The sequence below is a fragment of the Podarcis cretensis genome (genome assembly GCF_951804945.1).
Source record: "Podarcis cretensis genome assembly, chromosome: 3".
Lineage (NCBI taxonomy): Eukaryota > Metazoa > Chordata > Lepidosauria > Squamata > Lacertidae > Podarcis > Podarcis cretensis.
Genome location: NC_137172.1, coordinates 290,658 through 309,941, shown reverse-complemented (window position 1 = coordinate 309,941; position 19,284 = coordinate 290,658). Strand labels below are relative to the sequence as shown.

General features: G+C 56.1%; 1 protein-coding gene across 1 annotated transcript; it reads left to right on the top strand.

Annotated features, from left to right (window-relative positions):
- The first annotated feature begins 5,195 nt into the window (after positions 1 to 5,195).
- On the top strand, positions 5,196 to 19,210 carry SLC30A3 (solute carrier family 30 member 3). The gene is made up of 8 exons (XM_079968899.1): positions 5,196 to 5,430; positions 11,808 to 12,022; positions 13,158 to 13,304; positions 14,686 to 14,839; positions 16,063 to 16,270; positions 16,984 to 17,089; positions 17,720 to 17,854; positions 18,709 to 19,210. The coding sequence occupies exons 1-8, from the start codon at positions 5,330 to 5,332 to the stop codon at positions 18,852 to 18,854; spliced, it is 1,212 nt and encodes a 403-aa protein (XP_079825025.1). The 5' UTR covers positions 5,196 to 5,329; the 3' UTR covers positions 18,855 to 19,210.
- Positions 19,211 to 19,284: the final 74 nt, after the last annotated feature.

Sequence of the window (19,284 nt, the reverse complement as noted above, 5' to 3'; positions counted from 1 at the left end):
GGAGGCGCGCAGGGCGACGTAGCGAACGTCATCGGCGGCGCCCGCTCTTCTTCCCTCCGCGAAACTACCGTTCCCGTCAGGCACCGCGCGCACGGAGAGAACAGAGGCGAGAAAGGGGAGAGCAGCCCTCGCGCGGGCGAATGGGGCAATTCCGGGCTCCCGTCGGGGCTGGTGGGCGGAGGGCTGGAGAGGGGAGTGTGGCCTAATGGTTAGACTGCCGGTATTGGGTCTGGGGGAGATCAGGGTTCGAATCCCCCCCCACGCGGCCGTTATTGTTTTTCTCTTATTGATGTAATGTGTATGCCGCCCTTCCCTCGAAGATCCCAGGGCGGCTCACAACAGAAAAGCTCCTGGGCCCGTCCTCGTCTTCTCCTCTCTCAGCCTGACCTCCCTTTGCAGGGGGGCTGTGAGGATCAAAGGAGGGCGAGGACTGGGAGATCAGGGTTCGAATCCCCGCTCACTGAGAGAGAGACCTGGCCATTGAAACTGGGCAAGCGGGTTATTACTTTGGTTGGTTATCATGGAATGCATGCTATACCGCCAGGGCGGCATAGAAAATAATAATAATAATAATAATAATAATAATAATAATAATAATAATAATAATAATTCACAGGGACGTTGTAGGGATTAATTGAGGAGAGGGGGGACCGTGTGCACCACCTCCAGCTCCAAGGACATAAAAGGAATGAATGAATGAATGAATGAATGAATGAAGCTGCCGAGAGAGGAGCCCCTCCCGGCGATTCCCAACCCAGGGGAGGAAAACCGGTCTCCTGCTTACACACCCCCCCCCAAAAAAAAAGGGCGAGGCTCCTTCTTCAAGGCGCGTCCAGGACTTCTGCCTTGCATTTGACTTCTTTGTTCCTTTGTAGGGCGACGCTGCTTCCCGCCATGGAAGGAAGGCTGTCTCCGCTTGGCAGCAAGGCCTTCTTGGCGGTGGCCCCTCTCCGCTGCTCGCTCACTTCCTTGTATCTCCCGCACGACCTTCTCGTTCTGCCGGGCGCTGACGCAGAGCGATCCCGTGCTCCAAGGCTGGGAGGGGGGCGCATCTGGCGGCCCTCTCGGGTGTGCTATGCCAGAGGGCCCGCCACACCCAGGGATCTCCTTAAACCCTCATTTGTGATCCTTATAATATAGCATATATATCTCATGTATAGTTGCTGTTGTTGTTGTTATTATTATTATTATTATTATTATTATTATTATTTAGATGTCTTCTTGGCATTACTTGTGGAAATGACTTAGAGCGACTCGCAGATACCACAGAAAGACTAAAACCAATTAAAACAAAACCGCATCTAGATAAATAAAAGGCAGGTATGGTCATGTATCCATGTATATTGGTGCATTTGGTATGTATCATGTAGCATAACTTCATTGTACGATCATTTCTTTTCGGTTTGTTTCGGTTTTTCTCTCTGGAAGCGTGCATCATATTTAATTAAATTTCTTATCATAATGTTTCATCTTTGATCAGATGGTTTGTAATTGGATACTTTTTGGTGGGGGAACAAGCTGCCTTTTGCACCAGGCATCACCCCTGGATGGGGGCAGAGACCCCCCCTTCTCTTTTTGGCCCTTCCTCTCTCTCCCTTCCTCTTTCACAAGGGGGCGCGTGCTTCGTGGCTGAAGGGGGCCTTAGCCTCACCTACCACGCAAGGTTGTTGTGAAGGAAAGGTGTACATACAGGTAAGTATATAATGAAATGATTTCTAGTGCCTTTTTCTTGGTCTGCCTTACAGCCCTGTAAGGTAGTCCGCTGACAGGATTGCACTTCGGCGTCACGAAGAAAGCCGGCCGAAACACGGCTCCCTTTGCAGGAACAAGCGAGCAGAAATAAATGGAGAATGCGACGGAGAAAGTGCAACGCTGTAGGAACCTGCGCATTTTAACGTTGCTGAAATCACCAGATTGTTCAGGGTCCTGAAATAAAGAGCTCCGAAAAGACTTTTCCAAACTGAGCGAACGGGCGTTAAAAAGTCCAAAGCAAAACAAGTGTAAAGTGATGCATGTCGGAGTAAAAAAAATATGTATTAATTACATTTAATATGCTTAATTTCACCTCTACAGAGTCTGACCTGGCCGTGGGTGGAGAGGAAAGACACTTGCTTAGCAGCTGTGAAAAAGGCCCGCGCCCTGCTCGGGATCACGAGGAAAGGAATTGAAAATCAGATATTGTGCTAACAATGCCGTTTATACCAGTCTATGATGTGGACACGTTGGGGTGCTGTGGGCGGTTCTGGACGCCTCACTTCAAAGAGGATATCGGAGACCAGGAAAACTCAGAAAAGAGCAATCAAAATGTTCGAGGGGATCATGGAGAGATTTGCCGCGTTTGGAACTTTTTAGCTTAGGGAAAAGGGGAGTCAGAGGCGACATGATAGGAGTTTATCAGATCATGCAGTGTGAGAAAGCGTGTAGCCAGGATTTTTATTAGGGGGAGCAGAACCGGCTTGATTGGTCAGTTAGTTAAGTATTTCTATTGTTTTACTTGATGGGGGGGCATATGCCCCCATGTTGGTGGGTTTGGATCTGGAGAGGAGCCCGTCGAGAGCGGGCGTCCGGCCAGGGACTCAAAGACCGGAGACTCGCGACTGGGACGACAGAATCACTCGATAGAGATATCCAGATATAATCGAATTTTATTGTTTTTCAGCAGCAATGAAGAACTCCACAGACACATTGGATCCCTGGATTTTCTTAACAGACGACGCTTCAGCCAAATCGTAATGGTTACTTCGCATCTGGAAATATTAATACTAAACTCCGAAGAAAAAGGCGGAGCAGCAGCCAGGGGACTTGGGGAAGAATCTGGGCAGCCGGAGAGTCCCCTCGCTTTCGGGGTTCCTGCGCCAGATGCAGGCGGGTCCTCTTCCCACTTCCTCGGCCCACGGAGAAGCATCTCTCCCCGTCCCCTCGCATTTTGAAATCCCTCTTATTTATTTCCTAAGATTTATATACCGCTTGACTGTTTAAAGAGCAGACCGCAGAGCCTTTTACAAAAACTATGCGCATTGACCCCGTTGCCTACAGAGTAGCGAAAGGGCTTGAAGGTGAGAAGGTTGGTGTGAGATAAGGGGGGGGGGAGATTCTGAAGGGCACCAGGGACCAGCTTCCCATCCGTTGCGTCAAATTCCTCACCTTCGCAGGTAAACCTCAAGCGCATTATCCGGGGGGAAGTGTAACTGGCAGCAGCGCCAAGCAAGCACCACACGGCCGCTCGGAGTCTCGCTCCCCGGGTGTGGCAGCCCCACAAAAAATAATATTGAACACCAACTGGTGTTTTCATTTGCGACAAGGACAGCTTCTCGTGGCAGAGCGGGCTCTTGTTTTTAAAACATTACGGCTTCAGAGACAAAGGGCCTCTCTCTGCCCACCGGCGGCTCCTCCTCCGGAATGCAGGACTGCCAGGTCTCCCCGACGGAGGGGCGGAGAGAGAGACCCCGCCAGGGCCTTGGCACCGGTTCGCAGCCCCCCCTCTTTCCTTTGCGTCCCGCGGGGCGCCGCAGCGACTTTCCCCGCACCGAACTGGAAAGGAGGCTCGGAGTCCGCGGCGCCGTCTAGCAGCGCCGGGAACTCGCCTCTCGGGGCTTTTCCCCGCGGCCTTTCTTCTCCAGGAAGGCGTCCAGCCGGCCAACGGCGCCGGTAAAAACGTCCCGCGGCGCATAGGCCTCCTTTGGGGTCGCCACTTTGGAGCAAAACGCACACGGGCCCCCTAAAGGAAGGCCGGGAATGGGGCGCCTCGTTCGCCCCTCCTTGGGCAAAATCCCAGCGCCGGTTCCAATAAAAAATCCAGCCGCCCTCTCAGAAAAGTCCGTCTCCCCGCCCCGTGCCCCGAGCCCCACGGAAAGATGTCGAGAGGCGTCCTCATTTCTGCGGAGCCGCAAGATGGACGGGGAGATTTGGGGGGCAGCCGCAGTGCCCCCCCGCCCGGGCTCTAGACTGCAGGTTTCTTTTGCCCCCTCCCGGTGAGGGGCTTCAGGTGTGCAGGCACCCAAAGGACGCGCCTCCCCTGCGGTCTCCAGTCCCTTCCGCCCTGCGGCTTCCCTGACGCCTCACAGAGAAAAACAAAGAAACGAAATTGGGCCGCGCAGAGGGTTTGGCCCGGGAGAAATGGAATCGGACGGGCGATCGCATTTTTCTAACCTCGGGAGGAGCGGGGCGAGGCTGGAAGAGGGCAGAGCAAGCTCCGTTTCCTGGGCGGGAAGAAGCGCGCCGGGGATCGAGCGAAAACGAGCCAAGCAGTGCCTGGATCGAGGCAGCCGCCGCCTCCTTCTTGTCGGGTAAGATAGGAAGAAAGCGGGGGAGCCTGATGGGCACCGCCGCTCCACGGGCTGAGACTCTCTGTTGGGGGGTCATTGTGCGGGGGGGGGGGCTGCCGGGCCCCGGATTGGGGGACCCAGTTAGGCCCAAATCCGGCTGCCTCTCCCCCCTGCGCTGGAGGGAGCAATCCCGCCTGCCACACAGTGGATCTGCTCTCCTGAGATCCCTTCTCCGGCAGAAGATCTCCAATGGTCCCTGCCTGTCCCCTCGGGAGGAGAGACCCTTTTCTTTGCCCCCCCCCCATCATCACCTCCATCACCGTTTCATTGGATAGCCATCAATATCGATCCTGCGAGGCGAAGAAAGCGCTCCGACTCAGCCCCGCGGCGCCTCCCGCGCGCCCGTCCAGGCGGAACCGGCTCGCTCCGCGCACGGCGTCTCTCGCCGGTCTCTTCCCGCAGCTCCGCCCGGCCGACGGACGGGGGCTGCGGTCCGGCCCCGTTCTTCTTGGCTGGGCCGGGGAGACATCGCCAGCGAAGCGCCTTTCCTGGCCTCCCAGCCCGGAGCCGAGCTGCGGGCCACCCCCTCGGGCCTGGGGAGCTCTCCCCGGGTTTGACGCCCAGCCACAACGGAGCGCCGAGCCAGAGGACCGCCAAGGCGCCTTCCCACCTCCGGGGGTCCAGGCGAAGCAGCAGGGAGCAGCGTCTCCGGAGGCCCGGCGCAATCGGGCATCTCCTGCGCTCAGCGCTGCGCCTGCCTCCTTCCCGGGCGCCACGACGGCGCGGCAGTGAAGAGGCAAGGCAGGGGCGTCTGAAGGCGCCTCTTCTCGCGGCCCGCAGGGGGCGGGGGCCTGTGGCTAGGGGGCGGGGCCTTCCTCCGCCCGCCCCCCCCGCCCACCGGGGGTTGCCTCTGCCTGGACCTCTCGACGGCGCCGGCAGCGGCGGCTGCAGCAGCAACAGGACGCGGAGTCTCCTGAGAGCACATGGAGAGTGCCCGGCGCGCCTCTGCCTGAGGCCGAGGCCCAGAGCGCGGCAGCCAGGGGGTTTCTCCTTTTCTGGACGCGATGGAGCCCCCCTCGGGTGACGGCAGGGACCCCTCGGAGAGCGCTCGCCTGGTGGGCAGCCGCAGTAGCAGCAGCAGCTCCAGCAGCGTCCGCCTCAAGAGGTAAGGGGGTCCCCACGCCTCCCCACGCGCAGAAGCCCCTTCCTCTCCTCCACCGGGATCCTCCGGAGACTCCACCAGGCGCTCCCCTGACCCAATTGAAGACCCCTCTGAGATGGCCCCCGGCTGCCTTTTTCCGCACAAGCGGCCTGAGGTTTTTAATCTTACTTGCTCCTGCCGAGCGAAGTGGCGTTTGGTCGCCCGCACTCCCCGGACAGCCAGGGACCCCCGCCGCCTCTTCCCCCTCCCTGCCCAGTCCCCGGGCCCCCACCCGGCAGGTTCCCCGCCTTGCCTCCCCCCAGCACACCCCCCCCCGCTCGGGAATCCCCGCATTTTCTGGGGAACTTCGTGTGTTTGTTGCGAGGGGGTCGGCTAGAGGGGGTCGCCTTGTGCCGCTCCTCCATCTCCTCCTTCCAGGGCATCCTTGGATTCCTGCCCCCCCCCCCCGACGGCTCATGGGGAATTCCACGGCAGTGGGACGTGAGCGGCGGGAGGGGGAGGCGCAAAAGTGTGTGGGGGGGAGCGGGAATCGTGGAGGTGGGGGCGTCTCCTTCTCATTTCCTTGCGGAGCATCTTTCGCTTATGCCTTAGCTCTGCTGCCGGTGTCGAGCGTTTCAGTTGTTACTGGGGGGGGGGAGGCGGGGGTCCCTCTCGCCCCTCGCTGGAGGTGGGGGCTCCTTGCTCCCGGAGAGCCCACAGGAGCCTTTCCTTGCCGCGTCTGCATTGACACCCCTCCCTCACTCGTCACGTCTGGGCTGCTGCACCAAAGGCAGGGAGTCTCTCAATAGAGTTAGCAGTCGGAGAACCCCTCTCTGCCCCCCCCCCAGACCCACGTCGGTGTCGCCTTGCCTGCGCAGCATGCTGGAAACCTCGCAGCTCCAGGGCCTGCTCGGGGGGCAACCTGTCAGCCAAGCTTCACTGCCCGAGGGGGAGAAACAGACTCACCAAGCACCGGTGAGGAGGCCCGTCGGCCTTTCGCCTGTCCGAGAGGGCACCTCATGGACGGGCCGGCGGTCAGCCGCTAGTGATGGCGTTGCATCTTGGGGGGAGCAGGACAGCTGTGGCTGGAAAGAGCCCCCCGAGGGGGGGGGTGGGGGATGCCTGGCCCTCGCTGCCAGCCCACGAGGCGCTTCCTGTGCCGTCGAGCCTGCCTCCTTGGCACGTGCCAGCTTGTTTTCTGTGCCCCCATCTGCCTCCAGAAGGCTCTGCCGGGTGCCAGGGAGGGACAGCTGAGCGGTGGGCTGGCGAAATCTGCGCTGGGGGAGCGTGGCTGCCTCGTTTTCCGGGGCTTGCATTTGAGGAGCTGGGGGGGGCGCACACATGGAGGGCAGGCTCCCCATCCCTGTGCAGACAGCCCCTAACCCAGCTCCCCCCCCGTCCTCCAGAGCAGCCTGGCCAAGGAAAGGCGCCTTGAAGGTCACTGAGGTCAACGGCAAGGACAGGTGCCTGGAGGCTGAGATGCTGCCTGGGGGCGGGGGGGGGGGAGGCCGCCGCCCCTGGAATCCAGCCCAGCCTGTCTGGAGCCCTGGAAGCGTTGCGGCAACGGGGGAGCAACCCCTGACGAATGCCTGCCTGTCACGTTTTCAGCCAACACGCTCGGAGCTGCTATTTTGTGTGGGAATGTTGACATTCTGCCCTGCGAGGTTGGCTGCCTGTGGGAAGGGCTGGGGCGCAGGACTCTCCTTGCACTGGGGGCTGCCGTGGGTCTGCGTGGGGAAGAGCAGTCCGAGAGGGGACCTGCCCCGCTTCCAAGACTGCCTTCTAACTTGTGCTGACCTCCCATCAGGAGCTCGACCGATACTCCTCAGGTCTCCGGCCTCATGTTCTCCTTCTCTCGGCCTCTGAGATGCAAGAGGGAGCCGGGCTCATTGCTCCTCCTTAGTTAAAATGAGAGTTTTTCCTGTCAAGTTAGTATTTCCCACCATAAATCGAGAGTTCTTGTATCCCTAAACTCATTTCCTCAGTGTGAGTAAATCCAGGGGAAAGTGCGAAATATCCTCCAACAGGGAAACTGAGTAAGAGGAAGTCGTGGGGTGGGGTGACGTAGCTGAACAGGAGGGAGGCGGATGGGGTACAAGTAAAACATTTCTCCCTACCTTCTCTCCTCTCCCTCCCTGTCTCTCTTTCGTGGGCGGCTGGGGCCAATGCCTGGAGTGCGCAGGGGATGGATTCTGTTCTTAAAGATGAAATAACCACACAAACAGAAGAACAAGCCCTGCTGAGGCTGTCAGCAGGGCCTCCGCCGGATCTCACCAAGCTATTGGTTGAAAGTGACAAGAAGCTGATAGAGGTGATCCAGTTGCACGTGGGATCTCAACACTATACCTCGCCCATGACTCCTGAGTAAGCTCAGCAGTCAGGGAGTAAGAGGATATTTCTTGTGTAGATCAGGATTCAGTGGCAGGAAGCAGAGAGGAGGAACAATGGAGGGATGGAGAAAGTGGAGTCGTCCCGGATCCTCTTGGGATCTGTGCATGTTCCCTTCGCTGCGGATACCAAATTTCTCCGGATCCTGAAAACCAAAAGAGATTGTGAAGAGCTCTAAAAGGATTTCTCCCAACAAAGCGAGTGGGCGTTAAAATGCCAAATGCATTTCAGTGGAAACAAGTGTTAAATGATGTACGTCAAGGCAAATAAATGATGATGATTTCACACTCACACACACACATTTTGGGGTCCTAGGAGAGCTCAGTGAAGATGCCAGCCCCACCCAGCTGCTGAAAAAGGCAAGTGGGAAGACTGGGGTCCTGCTCTGGCTGCCTCCCCTCGAAAAGGATATTGCAGAGTTGGAAAAGGCTCAGAAGAGGGCAGCCCCAATTGTCCAGGGTCTGGAGCGAGGAGAAGTTGCGGGTTGGACCTGGAGGCGACGATGCTTCTGAATACCCGCTGCTGCTTCACCAGGACGGGAGAGCGCTGCTTTTGGGCCCGGGTCCTACTTGCGGGTTTCCCACCCTCCCCTTCTTACCTGGGGGGCCACTGTGAGAAGAGGGTACTGGGGTTCATGGGCCCCAATTTCTGGCCTTAGGAGGGCGTGCTTCCGTGCCCTAGGCTTCCTTTGGTCTGCCTGCGCCTCCTTCGCTTTTCCTGGCTGGGGCAACCCCAACTTCGAGTGGGATGGGGGGCACCGCTCTCTCGCTCCCCATCGCTGTTTCCTCTCGAGGCCTCGACGGGATCCCCGCCCGTTCTCCCTTCCTGTTCCTCCCACAGCCTCGAGGGTTCCGCCACGGACTCCTTGCGCCTCCCGGCCATGGGAGAGAACCCCACCCCCGACACCCTGGCGCGGCGCGGCGCGGCGCGGCTTCCTCCCTCCCAGACCGGCGGCGATGTCCTGGGGGTTGCCCCGGAAGAGCAGCGGGGCGGCCCCGCCAATGGCTCCAGTCCCGGCTCTGGAGCTCCTGTCTCAGCCCAGGGTCGCCGTCGAGTCGGTCTGAATTCAGCAAGGGGGCCTCTGAGCCGCAGAAAGGAAAACACGCGCGTTCACACAAACTCGAAACACGGACACGCATGTTCTTGACGGGAGTCTCTTGCTCCAGCTTGTGCGTATAGACGAGAAGGAAAAGCCCCCCCCCCCAATGTCTGGACTGCATGAGCTACGCTCCCTGGATCGGGGCCCTGCTCAGACTAGGCACAGCGCCCCTCGACGGCTCCTTTCTCTCTCTCTACCGCCTGCGGGAGCCAGTCTTTGCGGGGGGAGGCGGGAGAAGGAGAAAGGATTTTGCGGGGGCAAGTGATGGAGCGAAGAGCAGCAGCAGCCGTCCGTGGGTGGGAGGGGGCGGAGGGGACCACGTGATACTGCTCTGCAGGGGGTGGGGAGCCGCTTGGGAGGCTCCCAGGCGTGAGATAATAGAGGAGAGAAAGGCCTGCAAACTCGGGGGCGGGGGGGCGGGACGGACAAGAATGGAGGATAAGGATAATTCTTCCTGAGTTTTTCACGGCAGCCATTCCATACCCACCAACATTTCTCCGATGAAAATAGGGACATCTATTAATAATAATAATAATAATAATAATAATACCCTGCCCATCGGACTGGGTTGCCCCAGCCATTCTGGGTGGATTCCAACATATGTAAAAACATAATAAAGCATTAAACATTTTAAAAGAAAACTTTATAGTTCCTTCTCTCCTTGGCTTTGGGGCAGCAGAACTCTATATCCTCCACATTTCTCTGATGGAAATAGGGATGTCTTAAGGAAAAGTAAGACATTCCAGAATCAAATCAGAAACCGGGACAGCTTGTGTAAATCTAGGACTGTTCCTGGGAAACAGGGACGAGCAAAGGGAACTCCCTTGATGCAGCAGACAGAAAGTCATCAGGTGCAGTGGGAGAAATGGACGCTGTACCAGTCACGTTTGTGTCTGGCGTGCGCACCCACCCACTGAACTGAACGCCCTGGGCCTGAACCCCACTGGGGGGCCCTTGAGGTATTTCAAAGGACGACTCAAGTGCAGGTTTCTATGCCATCCAGAAGAGGGGGAGATTCTCCGCCCACCACGGCTTCTCTACACTGAGACCTGTTGCTAACAGATCAGCCTTTCTTACCTTCCTCTTTTTAGTCTCCTTATTTGGAGAAAAGCAGGTTTTCATAAGGATATGGCTCAGCCGATTCTCTCCCATTCCAGGATTCTGCCCTCTGGCTTTCTGGGCTGCCTCCTTCCTGCAAGCCCAGCACCCGCGAACTCGGCTCCTGGGCCCAGCTGCCTCCCCAAATGGGTCCTTCTGGCAGCAAAGCAGCCACCGTGGCCAAACCTGTCCAGGGGCATCACAGTTCTCCAGTTCCTGCCAGGCGGAAGATGATGAAATCTCCCCGCAGCCCCAGGAGACGAGCCACAGTCACGGAGCCAGCTTGGCTATTAATTCCCTCCCCAGCGAGGCTCTTGGGAGCACTTGACATGCATCTATCTGATCAGGCCAGGCGCTGACAAAAGACCTCGCCTTGCTCCAAAGGGGTGTGAGGGGCACGGCAGGGGAGGCCAAACCCAGAAGAGGAGCATTCTTCTGCAAGAAAGCGCCCTTCATTCAGGGCTTGGTATTGACCTGTGTGGCTTCCCTGTGCAGCCTGGAATGCGCCCACTGCCCAGGATCCCCTGGGTGGATTACAACAGAGACCTTGACAGATCAAGAGGCATTTGCTCCCTTAGGAAAGTCAGGAGACCAGCATTGGCATTTGAGTGTCTCTTACACTCCTTTCCTAGTGACTCTGCATTGCAATGCAGGAATCACAGCTAGAGAGTCTCAGGCAGATGGACCTTCAAGGAAGGAGAGTCCTCCACTTTCTGATATCATTGTTGTTGTTGTTTAGTCATTTAGTCGTGTCCGACTCTCCGTGGCCCCCTGGGCCAGAGCACACCAGGCCCTCCTGTCTTCCACTGCCTCCTGCAGTTTAGTCAAACTCATGTTGGTAGCTTCAAGAACACTGTCCAACCATCTCGTCCTCTGTCGTCCCCTTCTCCTTGTGCCCTCCATCTTTCCCAACATCAGAGCCTTTTCCAGGGAGTCTTCTCTTCTCATGAGGTGGCCAAAGTCTTGGAGCCTCAGCTTCAGGATCTGTCCTTCCCGTGAGCACTCAGGGCTGATTTCCTTCAGAATGGAGAGGTTGGATCTTCTTGCAGTCCATGGGACTCTCAAGCGTCTCCTCCAGCACCAGAATTCAAAAGCATCCATTCTTTGGCGATCAGTCTTCTTGATGGTCCAGCTCTCACTTCCATACATCACGACTGGGAATCACAAGCTTTATCATAGGATATCATAGGAATAGAATTGTATAGTTTGACAGGTCATCTAGTCCAATCAGTTGCAATGCAAGAATCGCAGCAAAAGACTCCCTGACTGGCAGCCAAGAAGGGAGAGCCCACCACCTTCCAAGCCCTGGTCAAACAGCTCTGACTATTAGAAATTTCTTCCTACTGTTCAGTCGGAAATGGCTCTCTTGAAATTGGAATCCCTTGACATGGGTTGTCCCTTCCAGAGCAGGAGAAAACAAGCTTGCTCCATCTTCAGATATCTGAAGATGGCTCAGGTCACCTCTCAGCCTCCTCTTTCCCCAGCTAAACATACCCAAGTCTACACTGCTATTCATTTTTATCCTGAATCTGCAAAATTACTTCTAACTCCTTCGCTTTAGTTTGTGGGTAGACACCCAGTCTGTGATTTGTTCTGGTTCATGTCGGGTGTTTGTTCCCGTTTGTTTCATATTTTATTGGGTTGTATGCTTTACATAAAAATTAAAGATGTTAAATGGGGGGGGGGGAGTGACTCTACAAGGCCGCTGTGGGTGGCATGAGGAAGGAGGCGGCTAATTCTCTGTGTGTGTGTATTCTGTGGGGGTTGAGCAGGACTGAGGGGCTGCCCCGCCCCTCATGTTCCGGCCTTCTCTCAGTCTGTTTGCAGGCACCCAGGATGCCTTCCCCAGCCTCCCCCTGGAGAACGGGCATGCGGAAGTGCCCGGGGGCCTGGAGATGGAGCGCCGCCTGGCCCCCCACTGCCACCTGGGGCCCTGCTCCCCCAGCCAGAGCCAGCTGAAGCTCCAGGCTCAGAGGAAGCTCAGCATCGCCTGCGGAGTCTGCTTCCTCTTCATGATCGGAGAGGTCATAGGTCAGTGGGGCTGGGAAGCGGTTCTGGGAGGGAGGTTCATGGACCACCAAGCCAGTGGCAGGCACCTCCATTGACCCGAGAGAGGCTCAGAGGCACAGAAAAGCTCTCTGGGATGCCCTGGGGGTTCTCTTCCTTCTTCGAGAAACAAGGACGACACACCTGTTGGGTGGGAGTGCAGATGGCCACCTGCTTTTCTCCTTCCAGGTGGATGGGGTCATCTGAGAGACAAAGGGCCAGACACCCAGGGAGCCTCCTCTGGGATATTATTGCAGTCAAGCCAACAAGTCATGTTTTGCCAGACGGGCACATGAAGGGGCTGAGGCTCACAGAGCTTTCCCCGTAAAATTTGCTGGAGAGAACTCTGTGAGATCACTTCCTTTGCCTGTCTTGGCCTGCTTCTTTCCTGCCTGGGAAGCCCTCTCTTTCTTCAAGCTGACCACCCACGCACCATTTTTGAATTTACTTTTATACTTTCGTAACTTAGATAGTAGTTATAAACCTGCCTTCATTTTGCTACTGTAATGGCTGCCTCAAGACTTAGATTATGTAAGTAAATACTACTTTTACTTCTTCACAAAACAATGTTGGTGTGATTGTTGTTTTGCAGGGGGTAAGACCAGGAAAATCCAGCCTGTCTTAAAGCATCCTGGATTATTGTTTCTAGAAGGTTAAATCAAACATGCCTTAGCTTCCATGTTTAAAGCTGCAAAGGGTGGTACTCTGCTGATCTCACTCATGTGAGCAAAGAAGAAAAATAACTAACTACCCTCTCCTAGTGCCTGAATTCATTCCTACACTTTGTGGCTGAGAGAGGATGTTTCAATTTTCATTTGATTCACATTTATTTTATCTGTTTTGCAGTTCTTTGCTGACTTTCCGAGGTCTCTTTCAAGGTGTTCATTAAGATAATGAGCAGGAATCAGTTGACAGCAAAGCGATTGACACAGCAAAAAACCCGTCAAAGGGTAGAGGAGAAAAATCACGGCAGCAGCACTAGACCCAGCTCATCCTTACAAAGAGCCAGGAAGTCTGCCTGAGAGGGGCTGAGCGGGTATCCTGGTTAGAGCCAGGGCCTTCCCCCCCCCCCCCGGTCCTTCACCCCTCCCTCCACAACACAGCTCTGCTTGCCTTTCAGGTGGGTACTTGGCTCACAGCCTGGCCATCATGACAGATGCAGCCCACCTGCTGACAGACATGGGCAGCATGGGCGTCAGCCTCTTCTCCCTCTGGGTCTCCACGCGCCCGGCCACCAAGATTATGAGCTTCGGCTGGCACCGCTCAGGTACCTCCTCTAACGGGGTCCCTACCTCGCCAGTCCCACAAGGCCATGAGGGGGCTCTCCCAAGGGGCAGCCGAGGGTCACTGCTGCTGCTTCTGCCTCACCCGCTTCTCCCACTGCCCCTTCGCCACCACAGTCTTCAGCCCAAGAGGCCAGCTGGTGGCTCTCAGCCACTGCACTGCGTCCCCCAAAAAGCAGGAAAGCCTTCATCAGGCAGTGCAGAAAGGAAGCCTTTGGAGGGCCTGCCAAGCCGACTGGCCTCTGGGTGCCCCATTTGGGGTGCGGCGGCAGCAGCAGCAGCAGCAGCAGCAGCAGCAGCAGCAGCGAGATGCTTCTCCCATTACAGTACAAAGGCTGCTGGTGGGGGGGGGGGGTGACTGCCTCCCTCATTCCCTTCTTGCTTCCCTCTGAAGTGGTGGCAGAATAGAGCCAAGGAGCCAGAGAGGCTCACAAATTGTTCCCTGAAAAAGGCAGAAGGCAAATGGGTGGAGGGAAGACTGATGGAGGATGAAAGAGAAGAAGAAATGGATTCAAATGGCCTCTTCAGCACTTGAAAGAGATCAAAAGGCTTTTTTGATGGCTTTTGTATTGGTTGTATTGGTTTATTGTTGTTAGCCACCCTGAGCCTGGCTTCGGCTGGGGAGGGCGGGATATAATAAAATTTATTGTTATTTATTATTCCCCACAAAGTGAAAGACCCCCAGACTCTCCCAGGGGCCTTCCTTGCTGCCAGGGCTTGACTTGGCAGCCCCATAGCCTTTCTGCGCCTCTTCTCTGATCCTGCTTGGGGGGGTCCATTTCCCCTCCTGCCCCCCATCTTCTTCCTCCCTGCTGCCCATTTTGTGGGGAGCCGAAAGAACTCCCTGCAGGAGTCAATCATGTCCTATTGCAGCTGCAGGGAACCTCCAGGCGTTACCAAACTACGAATCCCACCCACCTCTGGCTACCAGCCCTGCTTGCTGGGGCTGATGGGAGTTGTAGTTCAGGAACACTTGTTGGGCCAAACGTCCCCCCCCCTGCTCTTTATTCGACAGACCTTGGAGCAGTGTTTCAGCTTCCCGCCAACCTTGTGAGGTAGGCTAGGGTGAGAATGGGAGGGGGCCTAAGTCATGAACTAAGCGGCGATTTGGCAGCAGCAGGTCTCCCTGGCCCAATGCCAGCCTTCTAGTCTTCTCAGGACAGAGCAAAGGACTCCTCTGCAAACTGGCCTTGGGGACAAGAGACTCAGGAACATCTCCCAACCTTCTGATCTGGGTTCAGGTTCCAGGCAGCCTCAGGGAAAAGGCCCAGGGCTGGCCTTGGTGCTCCCCAACTTGGAGGGAGGGCACAGGGCTACTTTGGCAAGGCGCCCCTGACTGGCATCTCCCTCTCCCCTCCCCTCCAGAGACGCTGGGCGCCTTGGCCTCGGTCCTCTCCATCTGGATCGTCACGGGAGTGCTGGTCTACCTGGCCTCAGCCCGCATCATCAGCAATGACTACGAGATCGAAGCCTCCGCCATGCTGGGCACCTCGGCCTGCGCTGTGGGCGTGAACATCATGTGAGGCCTGGCGTGGGGCATTGAGGGAGGCGGAGGACGGATTCTCAGGCACAACACACTCCCATTATCAGGGGCTGCCTCTGGTCAGTTCATTTAATTATAGCCCAAGCCCACACCATGCAGGAATCACAGCCAAGGAATCCCTGCCAGGTAGCCAGCCAACCGCTGCTCAAAAACCTCCCTAGTATCTCAGAATGGTAGAGTTGGAAGGGACCCCGGGGGGTCATCTAGCCCAACCCCCTGCAATGCAGAAATCTCTGCTAAATGGCCTCCAACCTCTGCTTAGAAACCTCCAAGGAAGGAGAGTCCACCATCTCCTGAGGGAGACCGATCCACTGCGGAACAGCTCTTACTGTTAGAAAGTTCTTCCTGATGTTGAGTCGGAATCTCCCTTCTTGTCACTTGAAGCCCTGGGTTTGAGTCCTCCCCTCTGGAGCAGGGGGAAACACGCTCGCTCCATCGTCCACATGGCAGCCCTTAAGATCTTTGTAGAAGGCAGCATTCTGCCCACAAGCAGGGCCCAAGAGCTGTGGTGGGCAAGAGGCTGCTGAAGTGGATGGCAGACCCTCCAACATTTCTCTGATAAAAATAGGGACGTCCCATTCCATAATAATCATTTTAGTATTTGTACGCCACACATCTTACTGGGTTGCCCCAGCCACTCTGGGCAGCTTCCAACATATATAAAATCATAATACAGTCATACCTCGGGTTGAAGTAGCTTCAGGTTGTGCTCCGTGGCGACCCAGAAGTAACAGAGTGCATTACTTCTGGGTTTCGCCGCTTGCATATGTGCAGATGCTCAAAATGACATCACTCGCATGTGCGGAAGCAGTGAATCGCGACCCGTGCACGTGCGGACGCGGGTTGTGTTCGCTTCAGGATGTGCATGGGGCTCCAGAACGGATACCGTTCACATCCAGAGGTACCACTGTAGAACATTAACCATTAAAAATACCCTTCTTTATACAGGATTGCCTTCAGACGGCTTGGGGGTCGGATAACTCCAGAACCCCCAACATTTCTCCAATGGAAATAGGGAAAAGTGAGACATTCCAGGATCAAATCAGAAACCAGGACGGCTTCTCTAAATCAGGGATGTCCCTGGAAAACACTTGGGGGGTCTGGGGTGGTACCCCAATGGTTGCCTTGCCCTGGGAGGGGAAGGGTGTGTCCCCACCCCCAAAGCCTTGGCTCATAGCTCTTGCCACCCCTCTCTGCAGCATGGCCTACCTTCTGCACCAGTCGGGCTCCCCCCACAGCCATGGGGTGAGCACGGGGGGCTACGAGCGGATTGGGGAGAGCCCCTGCGGTGTGCCTGCGGTGCCCACCCACAGCAACACCAGCGTCCGAGCTGCCTTTGTGCACGTGGTGGGGGACCTGCTCCAGAGCATCGGGGTCTTCGTGGCTGCAACCGTCATCTACTTCAAGGTAGGGGGACCAGGAATCCTGCTCTGGATAGGGACCCAGAACCTCCCACCCTGAAGCACTGTCCGTTTCCATGGAATCATAGAATGGTAGAGTTGGAAGGGACCCCCAAGAGTCATCTAGGAATCACAGCTAAAGAGATTTCCCTTTTTTTTTACATTGACCAGCACCCATTGCAATTAAGAGGGACAGTGCATCAAATACAAACGATGCAGTAGATCAGTTTAAATTGCCAAATTAAAAAAGCAGCACAAATAAAGAATCAGAGCACCATGGGCGTTCTTATTTAAATATTTCCTGGTCCTGGCAAACGGTGGTGGAGCCAGCCCTTAACGTACACCCTGCCAACTCCCCAGGAGGCCTGTCTGCAGCCCAAGCGGTCCTCTTCCCCCTGAATGTCCAGGCACACTGGCTTCCCTGCAGCTTCCACTCGCTGGGTCCAGTTCCCCCTGCTGGAACCACAGAGAGCGAGGCATCTTTGATACCAGATATCTTGGAAGGCTACTCCACCTCCCCTTATTAGACTTAATTAATTAACAAAATTTACGTACCAAAGCAACATTCGGGTTGGAACCAAAGTAGCACTGAGGAGTGTGTCACATCCATGCAAGGATTTCTGCCTGGGGAATGGGGCTGCCCCCTAAATCTGTCCTCTGTGTCAGTGCAGGGATCTTGTCTGTGTCTATCCCTGCCTCTCCTCCTCCTCTGCTTTGCAGCCCCAGTACAAGATTGCAGACCCCATCAGCACTTTCCTCTTCTCGGTCTTTGTGGTGGGCTCCACTGTGACCATCCTCCGCGACGTCTTCCGGGTGCTCATGGAAGGTGAGTTCCAACCCGGACCCTCTCGGGTCAAATGAGGCCACCTAGTTAACTGGTTAAGGGAAGTCTGAGGTGTAGAGAAAGCAAATGGCAGAGGTGCAGAGGCTTGTGGGATTTGATCAGAAATTATTGTCAATTAATCAAACCCAGTCACCGCCATGCTTTCATCGCGGACACAATGGCTTGCTCCGTATTTCATAATTCCTCATAGCAACCCCACCTGACCCCCACACTCTGGATATTTGCACCCCTACACCTGCCTTGTCTGCCAGTGTCTGCATGGCATAGCATGGGTTGCCAGAGCCCAGGGTCTTGCGCTGTCTGGAGAGCTCACTTTCTGGTTCGCATGGAGAAGCCGTTTTCATCAGAGTCCACTTGTGGAAGCACATGGCTGTTTTAAGGCTACACCGGTTGTTGAAATTTTGCACACCCTAACAATTTTTTGCCCGGGGCAACTGCCCCGGTGACCCCGCCCCCCGCTACACTACTGAGCAACCATCTCCAGCAGGAGGTGCCCCTCCCTTGCTCTGCTCCAGGGAGACGGCACCGCCATCTGCTCCTCCAAGGGTGGGAGCTGGGGGTTTGGAGGGACCCCAGCCAAGTCTGTTACCACCCTGCCTGCCTCTCTTCCAGGATCTCCGCGGGGTGTGGAGTTCAAAGCCGTGAAGGAAGTGCTGCTGTCCGTCAAGGGCGTGAAGGGGGCTCACAACCTCCACCTCTGGGCCTTGACCCTCAGCCATCACGTGGTGGCTGTGCACCTGGCAATTGGTGAGCAACCCCCACCCCACCCTGGCTCTGAGTGCCTGGGACCCCCTGAGGAAATCCAGCAGCCCCTGAGAGGGAAAAAGGCCCAGGCGATGGGGGTGGGAACTGTACCACCTCAGACTGCAGGTAGGGGGACCACATTTCGGGACGCTACCCTGAGTTTAAAATGCCTCAAAAGCAAAACACATCTGTCCAGGACAAAAATCAATTGGTATATCTGGGAATGTTATCTATTCATTTTAAGGCATTTCATAAGCCACTTAATATTTTAAAAACTCAAAGTGGTGCACCACTTAAAAGTTTCATTAAAAGAAAAATGCAACATGGAACCAGTAAAAGAGCAGCATAAAATCAGGAATCTGGGGAACTGACAAATAAATAAATAACAGGACCCAATCTTATGGATCAGGAAAGGCCAGGGGAGAAAGGATGTCTTTAGAAGACCACTACAGCAAAGGGCATCTCATAATACAGAGGCAATGAGGGGAAATGCCTGTTTTCAGGTCACACACCCCCTATGATGTTCTGTAGTTTCCCCTGATGGGCATCTGGTTGGCCACTGTGGGAATAGGAGGCTGGGCCACTGGCCTGATCCAGCAAGCTCTTCTTTCGTTCTTATTGTGTATGGTGGTGATTATTTCTGATGACGAGCAGGCCCTCGTCATTATGGAGCCTCCAGGTGCAGAGGCAGTCTATCTCGATTCCCAGGATCATAGAGGCATTTGGCTGCTGTGAGAACAGGATGCTGGGCTAGATGATCCTGCAAACGCCAAGCCTCTCCTTGGGCGTGCAGGGCAGGCAGAGGCTGGTGCAGCCTTTGCCCAGCTGTCCCCTTTCTGGGTCTCTCCCCCTTGCAGACTCTGGTGCCGACATGGAGGTGGTGCTGCAAGAGGCCACAGCCGTCCTGCAGAGCAAGTTTGGCTTCGTCTCCTGCACCATCCAGGTGGAGCGCTACCTGGAGGACATGGCCAGCTGCCGCCAGTGCCAGGACCCACAGGACTGAGCCCAGCGCTGCCCCCTTGGTGCCCTCCAACTGCCAACCTCAGCCGGGAGGCGCTGGGAATCCCGGGGCCAGCAGGGGTGGCGGGGTGTGTGTGTCCCCTCTGCCCACCTCCACCGCCAGGGCCGCCTCAGCTGCCCAGCCAGAGAGCAGACGAGGCTGAGCCCCTGCCCCTGCGCATCCTCTTCTTCTTCGTGTCACATTCCAGACAGGCACGGGGGCCCCTCTGCTACTGCCCACCCCACTGCCTGCCTCAGTGTCTTTGGTGTGCAATGCAAGCCAGCCCCCCCCCCAGGCGCAGCCTGCCATTAGTCGGTGTTTGCACGAGTGTGTTCCCTTTCCAGCAAGCTCCCTGCCGTGGAGTCATGAGTTTAAACAGCTGTACAGAATTGGGAGGGTTCCCCCCCACCCCCCCACCCCCCCACCCCCCGGT